The sequence below is a fragment of the Amia ocellicauda genome, chromosome 8, assembly GCF_036373705.1.
Source record: "Amia ocellicauda isolate fAmiCal2 chromosome 8, fAmiCal2.hap1, whole genome shotgun sequence".
Lineage (NCBI taxonomy): Eukaryota > Metazoa > Chordata > Actinopteri > Amiiformes > Amiidae > Amia > Amia ocellicauda.
This window is the reverse complement of record NC_089857.1, coordinates 29811045-29823168: the sequence shown is the minus strand read 5'-3', so window position 1 is coordinate 29823168 and position 12124 is coordinate 29811045. Positions and strand designations below refer to the sequence as shown.

At 36.8% G+C, this 12124-nt stretch overlaps 1 protein-coding gene across 2 annotated transcripts in view; it reads left to right on the top strand.

Moving 5' to 3' along the window:
- hook3 (hook microtubule-tethering protein 3) overlaps positions 1 to 12124 on the top strand; it is a 57805-nt gene that overhangs the window by 29641 nt on the left and 16040 nt on the right. The window contains exons 9-17 of one of the 2 annotated variants that reach the window (XM_066710969.1): positions 99 to 161; positions 3536 to 3699; positions 5101 to 5241; positions 5935 to 6136; positions 6664 to 6774; positions 7855 to 7939; positions 10205 to 10274; positions 11375 to 11515; positions 11851 to 11938. In XM_066710969.1, the coding sequence (XP_066567066.1) occupies positions 99 to 161; positions 3536 to 3699; positions 5101 to 5241; positions 5935 to 6136; positions 6664 to 6774; positions 7855 to 7939; positions 10205 to 10274; positions 11375 to 11515; positions 11851 to 11938 (1065 nt within the window). The remainder of the gene's footprint in view (positions 1 to 98; positions 162 to 3535; positions 3700 to 5100; positions 5242 to 5934; positions 6137 to 6663; positions 6775 to 7854; positions 7940 to 10204; positions 10275 to 11374; positions 11516 to 11850; positions 11939 to 12124) is intronic. The other variant, XM_066710970.1, reaches the window with a different exon arrangement.

The window sequence follows — 12124 nt, the reverse complement described above, 5'->3', positions numbered from 1 at the left end:
TTGTAACTTTTTTCTAATTTATGCTTCGTTTTTTTTTGTTGGTTTGTTTTTGTTTCCTTTCCTTTCCTTTAACCTCTTCACTTTGCCTTGCTTTGAAGGCATACCTTGTTCAAGAGGAGCGAGATAGACTGAGGTTAGAGTGTAATGAACTAGACGAAAGGGTAAATCTGCTTTTTCTTCTATCTTCGTTTGGGGCTCAGAAAGCACTGGATTTGCAGCCTGCTTTAACAGCATCCCTGGGAAATCCAGACTCTTTAACTCTGTGTGCACATCAGCTGTCCTGTCAAACCGAGTTCTGTATTGTCACAACGCTAAAACTAATGCCTTCCTTTTTTTTCTTTTTCTTTTTTTAACTTATTCAGCATATGACATCAGCAGAAACATTAGATGGTTATAAAATGGTTTGTATCACTTCAGGCTTACATCATATGTAACAATACAGATACAAGTGCATATAATAATGTGACAGATATGGAAGAATTATAAATGAACCGACTTTTTGTTTTGTTATTGTTATTAACAATAATAGTATTTATAAAGATTTATAATATTTAATTTAGATGTATAAAACTATTGTGAATACTGGTAATTGTACAGTATCTTCATTTTTTTCAATCTTACTGTGTACTACAGTTTGTCTACTTGCTTTAGAGTTAGTTGTATGTTTGTTTGTGTGTATATATATATACACTGAGATACCCAAGATATATACATTGAGATACCCAAAGGACAGCTGACAAACAGTGGAAACGGTTTGTCATATCACTGGCATATGCAGTGGATTATAGTTATGGTTGTTGAAAACTACAGGTGACATAGTATTTTTAATGTGGTATATAAGAAATAACACATATAAAATGGGTGATTTGAGCCTAGTTCTTTTATTGAATGAGTGCACCATAAGAGATCTTTCTGTATCACAGCCAAGGTTGTATGCCAGTTTTTAAATTGGTAGAAATGTGTCGGCAAAGATTTAAGTGAAAATGTGTGTAAAAACATCTCTAGGTAGGTGACTGTGATCCATGGAGTTGCTTGCTGTTTTTACTGAAACTAGCTAGAGAAGTCAGAACTGACGCCAAATGGCAGCAGCAGGGGGATTTGTAAAGAACAGCATGCAATGGGAATCCCAGGAGGCTGGCTTTCCATACGCCTCTAGAAACTGAAATTAAACCTTTCCTTCTGCAAATTGTAACCATAAGAAACTTTATAAAAATAAATATTTTCAAGAAGCATGGAGATTTAGCTTAGACAGTCTCCCTGTAGAAAGATCTAGGCCTAGCTGTTTTGAGATAAATATTTGCGGTGCATGACTCTATTCTCCAATTTGTTTGCTGTCAGGAAAATCGGTTTAATTTTTCTTTTTTTTGCTGAAGACTCGTGAATATACTTCAGATAAATAAAGGCAAAGCAAGAAGGGCTTAATAGATTAAAACCGTGAACTGAAAAAACAGATCATATTGGGTACAAAACCTTGAGGCTTGCATTCTTCATTGGTGGCTGTGGGGTTTTCTCTGTGGGGAAGGCAAGCTATGAAGGCATAAGGCACAAGTGTACAGTACTGCTAATTGACCCACTCTAACATCTTACAATGAGTTCTAGATGAGTGTATTATTTTTATAATTGTTGTTGTTATACTGTATATAGAAAATATGGTAATCTGCCCTGAGACTATTGGGACTAGCTAGCTGAGTAATTTTATTTAGTTAGTTAGTACCAAGAGGAGTAGGTATAGTCTTAAATAATGTAAATGTATAAACTCCGAATTTGAATTAAACTTCCGCTTTAAGCTCTAACAAAATAACATTATTATGGCTCAAATTTAAATCTAAATTTGCAAAAACAAAACTTAAATTCCAGTACTCCATGGAGGGTTTGCCCTGGGTAAATGCGGCTATGTTTTGCTTTACAAGATTTAGAAATCTAGCAATTTGTGGTTGTTAAAGTTATGATTTAATCTTGGGCTGTGTATGAGGTGCAAATTCAGACTTTCAAGATCATATTGAGATTAAGTTAATATTCCTCTCTCTCAGAATGGGGTAGAAAAAGAAAAAGAAAGATTTTTGTTTTACATTGCCTGACATATGTAAAACATGAAGTATGTATTTTAATACTGTATTTCACCTTTTTGCTTTCTATGTGTTGTGGTCTTAAAGATAGAATGTGAAGTTTGTATAATGTAATGCTGAGATTTTGGACTTTGTATTTTTTTAAATCACCAAATGAAATGGAAATGTATGATCAATAGTGTATTCATTCTTAATTCAAAACTTTTTTTCCTGAAATTATGACTTATTCTTTTTAAATTGGATAATTACAAATTATTGTAATGTTCCAAAGGAACTGTTCTTTTTATTAACCTTTTCTATCGGGAGAGGGGGGAGTAACACATTAAACTATACTAGTTCCTACAATGAATGGAATAGAATCATAAACACTAGGACTATGGATATAGGACTTTTCAAAGAAGGGAAAGACATGGTCAGGAAAAGTATGAAGAAAGCAGCAAATTAAGATTTAATCCAGACTACAAATGTTGTAAGGAATGAGAAACGAATTAGAAATGGGGAACTCGTGTAATTTATATTTAAGACTAACAGCTCTATGGGCTGCAGAGTGGCATAGTGGTAAAAGAGTGCATGCCATGGCACTACAGCGAGCGAGAGATCATCTCCAATCCCGCTTGGGCCATTGCCAGCTTTAGCCAGTGCTTCACAGTGGCTTCACACAATAGGCCGAGCACCACTGATGGAGTGAAGGCAAAAGCCAGCTGGGAATATATCGGTTCTCCGTATTCAAGTGTCTCCTGTAGCTTCTCGGGAAGCTTGAAAACCTGCAGGTTTGGGGTGTTGGCTTTTCTATCTGCATCAAATCCTCTGATTGGTGTGATAGACCGGCAGTAGACATTCTTGACTGTGGTGTGTAAAATGGCACGTCTTTCATGCCATGAGAGTCTGAGTATTCATGCTTGGTCTCTTCCCTCTTGAAGAAACACGGAGGTCGTACCAAAGAGCCAAGTTCGTTTATTGGCAATTGCAAATTGAGGCGTGTAATAATTGGGAGATTCTGTAACAGAAGAAAAGACTAACCGCTCTATAACCAGTAAAAGTAGTTTTGCTAGTGACACCCCCCAAAACCGCAATGTTTTCTGCTGCTGCTTTAGTCCTGCGATTGTGAATGTGTTTTGAACCCACTCTTCACACACACACCTAAGCTGCATGTTTTCATTGATTGGCACTAAACAGTCTAATTGTTATGCATCTCATTGTTCCTTGTTCCTTTTTCCATTGTGTTCAAGTTATTTTCAAGTTCAAGTTTTATTTTATTTCCAGACAGAATATCTCTTGATAATAATTAATCTGTTTATTTATTTATTTATTTATTTATTTATTTTTTATAAAATATTGACTTTTCTATATGAGCCTCTGACATAGGTCATCTGTGAGCTTCAAGTTATATAATTACAGTAATAGAAATGTGAAATCCCAGACTTGTGTGCAAACTCACATGTGCTGTGTGGTCTAATTTGTTCATGTAGGTGGCAGCCCTACAGGAGGAGAAAGGTAGTTTGTTAGCGGAAAACCAGATCCTCATGGAACGAATAAACCAATCTGACTCAATTGAAGATCCCAACAGCCCTGCAGGAAGGAGACATCTACAGCTCCAGACCCAGCTGGAGCAGCTCCAGGAAGAAACATTCAGGTAGACGGGCCTATCTGGTCACTTGTATTATAGTAGTTGTCTCTAACATTCTGCATTCTTCTGTAGTCATTAGGAATGTCTTCTGTGGCATCTCTAGTTGCTGATCTCATTAAAACCAGCAGGCTTAGTGATGTTTTACACTCGTGATGCAACTGGGTCTAAGCAAGTTCAAGTCCCAGGCAGAAGTGGGCTACTGATCTTAGCCTGCAATCTGTAAGGAGAGCAAAAAGTGCTTTTATATATTTTCAATGTCTCATTTCCTTTATTGTGTTAAAGTGAGCTCTTTAAAGTGTGTGCAGCCAAGTTTTCCAGGATTGACTTCAATCCTGCGTTAATCTGCAACACTTGAATGTCTTTGGTCTCCATCGCTAATGTGTTGTTGGGAAGCTGTCTGATTTAACAGGAAGGTGCACTGACTGAACGCAGTACATGCCCTATTTTTCAGCACTGAAAGCAACAATGCAGAAAGGAGCTGTGAGAAATTTCACTTCTCCTAAAGGATTATTACTGAGATTTCAATTAGAATGAGAAAAAACTAAAACTGCAATCTATATGGTTAATGTTTGTAGCATGGAATATTTAAATGTTCTAAATGTCTAATTTCCATTTAATAGGTCCTATAAACAAATTGCATAAAATACTGATATTGGCAAATTAAATGCATTGAACAGATAAAGTTGATTACTGCAACTTACCGCAGGGCCACATGACCAGTTGCAGCTTCAGCAAAAACACTGATTCTCTCTTGAACAGTTATTGACTTTCCCGTAGCCACGGGCTCTGTTAACGGCTCCAATAACCTCCACAGAGAGACAGATGAAATACCGTAATTGCAATTAATGAGCTTTGTAAATCGCAATTACTCCTGATCAGGAGACTATTATGGACTCTGCCATATGCCAAGACCAGAGCTCAGAGCTGTACTGTAACTGATGTCAGTCTTTGTTGCTCTCACACCAGGCAGTCCTTCACGGACAGTGCACAGCTAAGCTGGGATTGGTATCCCTCCATTATCAGTCCTATTGTTTTAACGCCTCCATGGAGGTAAACTTTTGATCGGCGTTCTTCCAAGGCACCATGTCAGTGAAGTAAAGTGTTCTACACACTCTTTACCCAACAGCCCCTTTACTCTTTATCAGCCACAACTGACATTTTGACAACTGGAGTACCCGGCTTACCTGACAAGGAGTCTACAGAGAAAACCAAACTACCAAACATCTGATTTCTCGTTCACTTCACCTCTGCTCAAAGCATCCATTTTAACCCTCTCAAACCTTCACGGGATTGTCCCCACTCTTTTGGTGTTAGAACTAAAGTCAGGGTAGATCTTTGCATATTCTTCTTGTGTAGTTTCCTTTCCTATTCTCAGTGCAGGGTGTCAATGTTGTTCTGGCCTTTCAGGTTGGAGGCTTCCAAAGACGATTTCAGGATACGCTGTGAAGAGCTGGAGAAAGAAATTGTGGATCTGCGAGGACAGAATGAGGAACTGACCTCTCTAGCAGATGAAGCACAGTCTCTTAAGGATGAAATGGATGTCCTAAGGTACAATATGTAGCTTAATCTATTATACAGTTTTATATTATAAAACAAATGATCAATTGCCTAATGTGTAATCCACAAATAGCTTATTGTATTAATGTATGTATCTTACTATTTTGAGTAAGGCTTTTGTTCCAACAAAGCACCCAATAATGTAGATAATTTACCGTATGAACTGAATCCCTTCTGTGCAGGCTGCGAATTATATTGTAAATAGTCATGCCGACTTGAATGAAAAGGATTTAAATGCAGTGTAAAATTAATTGTATATGCAGTATTGATTGAACAACTAGGTACATTAAGTCATTTGGAGCTGCAGTTAGAAAGACAACTTCTAGATACTGCAGCTCTCCAGTTCCTGAGTTTTGAGACATTAGTTAGCATTGGTCCTTCATGTCGGCTTGTGGAACACCCCGACATGACAACATTAATTCACATGTACACTTATAGTAAATCTTTTAGTTTCATCTGGGATTATTTAGATTTTTTTGTATTCATTTATCTATTTTCATATTGCATTTCAACCCAAATCTCAAATACATTTCAAAATTAATATTAATATGGAGAAAATAAAACATTGTCCAGTATTTTTGGACTCTTAACTAGGCTTTAACAGCTGTACAAACACCCATTCTTCAAATAAGACCCAGCATCTCCAGTTTGCTGTGAAAATGATTGGCTTGTGTCTGCACCCAGGCATTCCTCTGACAAAGTAGCCAAACTGGAGGGAATGGTTGAGTCATACAAGAAGAAGTTGGAGGATCTGGGGGACCTGCGAAGACAAGTGAAGCTGCTGGAGGAGAAGAGCACACTGTACATGCAGAACACAGTGGACTTGGAGGAAGAACTGAGGAAAGCCAACAATGCCCGCGGGCAGCTGGAAACCTACAAGAGACAGGTGCAGCTTCCCTGGCACAAATACTCACACAGTCTCAATCTCCTTACAGACAGCTATGTTTATTTATTGTGGACTGCTGTGTACTGAAGTGGTCGGCAATGACCAGCAGTTTGTATTCAGTTGTGCATTGATTATGTATATTTACATTAATACAAGAAACACTTTGCTTGCTTTAAATCTATTTGTTTTCTATTTAATTAGAACCTGATCATTTGTTTAAAATTGTTTAAAAGGTGCATTTGAGAACATCCAAAGCACAACAGGCTCTTTCCTTTCTGTTTATGTAACGTATCCGTAGTGAAAACTGCTTTCTGAAGCTGACTTAAACGTCCAAACTTAACACTCGATCAGACTACAGTGGAACTCTTAAGAAAACAACAACTAAGGAAGTATTATTTAGTGTAATGAATTGCTTTTCCTACATAGAGAATGCATTCTTGAGAGAAAGCTTAAGTGCTTCATACAATCTATAGATGTTGGCTGCTTTGGTGCCTTGAAGTGACCCTTTCTCTCTCTGCTTCCCACAGGCGGTAGAGCTCCAGAACAGACTGTCCGATGAGTCCAAGAAAGCAGACAGGATGGAGTTTGAGTACAAACGGTTAAAAGAAAAAGTGGATTCGCTCCAAAAAGAAAAAGATGTAATGCATATGTGTTTGTATTTAATATAATTTGTAAGCTTTTATAAAATATTGATTTTTTTTGCTGCAACAGTCCGTTGAAGATTAAAAATCCTTGAAGCCTTTTTTTTACCCAACTTGCTCATGGATCTGACAGAAAACTGAATATGAGGGCACTAGTATTCCCCAAATATTTTACATTGTCAAATATGTACCATACATTTATTTTTCAAAGCCTCTATTTAATATTTAATCGTATGCTTGTATTTAAATTTGCCTTGGGTTCTGCATGTGCCATTAATTCACCAGTTTGATCATGCTGCTACCTGTAGAGTTAAGCGTGCACTCTCAGCAGTCTTGCACATATAGTGGCATTTTTAATATTAGCCCAGTAACACATCATAAATAAATACTATTTCTCAGATCATATATTGGGCAACACTGAGAGGAAAAAAAAAAACATCTGATGGAGTCTATTCAATAATAGCTTCTTTCACAGTGTACGAGTGCCTAAGGTAAAATTAAATTTTATTTATTGCCTCTAATAAATGTAGTGTGTCCAGTTTACTTTATGATGTGTTCTTGCACTCTGCTCAGAATTTGAATCACAACAACCCACAAGTGATATAGGAGAATAAAAAAAACATGAATGCAGTCACTTCTCCCCCACTGGCAAAATCCCATTTACACAAAGTAACCATATCAGTGTATAAAAAGCAAATACCCCCGGGTTTTCAGTGTTGTATTTAAATTTCAGTCACTGCCTGCACTTCCCGGGGTCCCTGCTCTATAAATGTAACTGTAAAGCAGACATATCAGCAATGGAGTTAAATAACAGCAAATGGGCAATATTGCTGAGTGCAGTGGTTATGAAAAACAATCAATAAAAACATCACAGGATTTGTTTCCCTCCCTAGCTTGCCCTGAGTAAAATGTGTCTTCATTCCAGATTTAGTTCAGATCGGGAACAAATAAACTGGAAGAAACTAAAGAACTTCTGACAGTACTGGATTTTTTTTTCCAGAAATTTCTTAACTTTTAACATTTTTTAACAATGTTGGTCAGTTGGGCTGAATTTTCTCTTCTCTTGTCCCCTGCCAGCGTTTGCGAACAGAGCGAGACTCCCTGAAGGAAACGATTGACGAGTTGCGGTGTGTCCAAGCACATGACGATCAGCTCACAAGAGGTACTGTGGTCAATTCGTATTTCAATACAAAAAGGAAAGGTCTAGATCATGGATGTCAAAGATATGTTCCGCCAGCAGGTTTTATTCAGCCCGAGATGTTTTGGGTAAAAAATAAAAAGTTTGCATATGTTATTATCAGCTATGTGTAATAAGCAAAGTAAGAAGTTTCTATGATGATACATTAATTAACACTAGAAGCGCCGACATTTTGAACCACCTACAAGTGCCAAAGCACTTTGTAACCAATAGCTCTTTAACAGGCAAACCATCGTATAAAAAACTCAGAAGTTTTATTAATGAATATCAAATCCAACATTTACATTTACATAGCACAAATAGAGTATTTAAATTGAAATATTACCATAAAACATTAATATTATTGCTATAAATAAATGTACTTTTTTTTCTAAACGTGCACGCTGCAGTCAAAACATAAATAACTATATAGCCTACAATAAACAAAAAGCTCAAAAACGGCATACAATAAGGGAATGACAAAAGTGCAAACGTAAATATTTGGAGTAATGCTCAAAAGCAATATTTTATAGTGCAAAAATAACTAGTGCTTTTATCAAAACATAATTGTACACTAAATACTTTCAACATCATGTAAACTTTGTTTTCAACATACGGTGCTTGTATTCACTGTAGCGTTGTATTTCAATAAACTATTTACTATATATTTAGCCTGCATACCTGAAAGCTCGTACAGTTCACACAGGACACGTTTCTGCACTTTCCCTGCGTGAGCTTGTACCTCACACTGCATTTTGACAGCCCTCTCCAGGTGAACACTTTTACTCCACGAATATATAGCATCGCAATAAATGCTGCTCCGCTAATAATGTCCATGAATCATTAATTTGCATGCGATGTGTCTGCGCTATTGCACTCTGTACTATGTGCAGTAGCAATCGCGAATTGATCAGTAGAGTAAAAGCACTCCGTGCCATTTGGACCTGGCATTTCACTAGCAATGTGTTCACAACACTGGCACAAACCCACGAATGATCTGTCATTCCCAAGTATCGCTGATGCCCCTGAATCAGTCATGTTCATATACACGGTATTTCCAAAACGAGCTCTCTTCAATCTCCATTTCGAATCCATGTTTATTTGCAGGTAATCACTGTATCCACTCAATCTGAGCTCAAACCAGCAAGTGAAAATGTCATAGCCCTACTATAGCGCACTGGATTTTAAATCTACTGATCACAGGGCAGCTGCATTAACCACGGTATCTGAACCAGCTATTCTGGACAAATGCATAGTTAATGAATTACTCAGATATTCAAACACAATATGTAATTATTGTTGTTAATAGTTGTATGAAATGCTTTATGTGGCACTTATAATAGGCCATTTTGTTACACTTCTCTCTTCTACTTTTTGTAATTTTACATTTTGGTGTTTTCATGTGCCAACATGCAATTTCTGATTGATTGGTACAGCTGTTCTGGACAGACATTTGGCGTTTTATAACTTTAACCTGCATTCTTTCAAATGTATAATTAATGAATAACACAGATATTCCAACACAATATGTAATTATTAATAGTTAACATTAATAGAAAACATGCATTCTATGGCACTTACGAACGGCTATTTGTTGCACTTCTCTTGAAATGTATTCTTGTCAATGTTGCATAGGGAAATGCTTTCTGTTCAACATGTATTTGTTGCAGTTCTCTCTTTTGCTTTATGTAATAATACATTGTGTGTTATTGTTATGTGCCAATAATGCATTGATTGGTATCTGTAGGCCTTCTTGAATGATTTTGAATAATAAATCTGCAAGCAGCCTAAGTATCCATGTGTAGAGTCAAATTGATTTTAGCAAAGATTTATCCGGCCCACATGAGGTCTCATTTGAACAAATGCGGCCCACTACCTAATATGAGTTTGACACCCCTGCTCTAGATAATCGATGTAATGTACTAGGAAAACCCATATAAAATACATAAATATAAATAAACATGATGAATTTCCACAATATGGAGACTCTTCCTGTCATGGAATTGCAGTGCTCATAATTCACTTAAACTCCCTGCAAGTCTTGCTCAGAGTCTGCTGATGTTGGCATTTGAGGTGCTTTTTAAAGGTTTGATTACATACAGCATATGAGACCTCTACTGCAAATGATTCAGATCTTCTCACTGGAGTAATTTTTGTATTTATGCCCATTGCTTTGAAATGAATGTTCTGATGAAGCCTCCTGTGTCTTATAAAACCACGGATTAATTGTTCCCCTCTTTATTTCTACAGGACCTGTGCCATTTGATGGTCAAGAAGCCTCTGATTGCTTGGCAGCAGAAATTGTTACACCTGAGATCCGGTAAGAAAGAGAAATAACCCACCTTTTTAAATTGTTAATGTATAGTTTTTGAGGGTTTCTTTACATTTAGCCAAAGTTCATACATAACATGTGTTATGGGATATTTTATATTATATTTGGGTATTTTATCCTTTATTTCCTTATCAAACCTATGTTTTCTTTGGGGTTTTAAATTCAGAGTGATTGTAGGGGAAATGCATTTTAAATTTTCTTTTTTTTTTTCTTTTTTCAGAAACTTTATTTGTTGTGAGAACTAATCAGATCTGTTCTAAAATTAGTTTGGAATTCTTAACCCCATTACATGAGAACTGTAGGCCTAATTTTTATTTTTGTTTTTGTTTTTCATTCTTTCTGCCTTTTTCCATTTCAAAACACTCCTATTAAAACTAATTACTGTAGTGATGTCCAGGTTTCATGATCTACAACCATGTCTCCAACGGCTCCCCAGATGTTAAAGTTGTATCAGCCGAGTTTCAGATGGTTTACATTAGCATGGGTTATTACAGCCAGCCAGAGCTCTGACGATAGTGTATGATAACAGCGTATCAGCAGCCTGTGTTTAGAACATACATCCCAGTATTTAAAAGACTACTGACCAGTATTTCAGCACAATGTTATTAAGATTGTTTGTTTGTGTTATCACTTTCTGGAACTCAAATTAATGATTTAGCAATATAAAGTGTCTGAAGTCTGAACCCATCTTTCATAATGGTAAAGTTGATTATTTTATTAAATACTGTCCAGTAACCCAATGTCTACTTTTGGTCTTTTGTGAAGTTTGTTAATTAGGGTACTTGAACAACATGACACTAATTATGAAGACACTATTCTTTTTAATTGAACCTGGCTGCACATTCATCTTTCATTTTTGTCCCAACCTTGATGCCAAATTAAAAGGGTGATTATTGTGAAGCTGATTATTGGCCTTGTGGGATTAAACGGTGTTTCCCCTGTAAACAGCTGTAGAAGACTGGAAAAAACAACAACTGCACAATCAATCCCCTTGTCTTTTGCTTACTTCTGTGTGCTAATTATAAAGTGGAAAAACTACCTCTGTCATGGTCGGTTTATTCTTCCGCTGCCTGTTTTTGGATACGCAGGGAGAGGCTTATCCGTCTGCAGCACGAGAACAAGATGCTGAAGCTGAATCAGGAGGGCTCGGACAATGAGAAGATAGTCTTGTTACAGAGCTTGTTGGAAGATGCCAATAGCCGGAAGAATGAGCTGGAGACTGAAAACCGGTGAGGCTTTTATAGATGATCACACGATCGTCATCTCAGTTGTAATAGGATCCCATCCCCATCCTAACAAATCGTGAATCATCATAGATTACCTGCATCTTGAGTGGGGATAGTTAATGGAAGGGTGAATATAGTCATAACATCTGTGCAGAGTAGTACTACTTATTTATTTAACTGAAGGGTCGCTTTATAGTGATTCTTCTCAAGTTTAGTTTACTACATGTACTATAGAGTCTCTGCAGTAAATATTAAGGAATCCAGTTTAGACTAAATCCACTTAAAGCAGTGAAAGAAAATCCATTAACTGCAACTGTGTTTTTTAATCTCCTTTTTAGACTAGTCAACCAGAGACTGATAGAAATGCAATCTCAGGTAGAGGAACTGCAGAAGTCATTACAGGAGCAGGGTTCAAAGGCTGATGATGTGAGTACAATTCCATTTGATAAACGCAGAATTTAAAAGCCGTTTATTGTATTCCTCTTATTACCGAGCTAGGTTGAAATACACTGTTTATTTCTGCTGTAAACCTTATTGACACATGTAAGAAATGTCAAAAATGGTGGTATGAGTGATTCCATTTAACCATGTAGCCATTAACAGTACTAACAC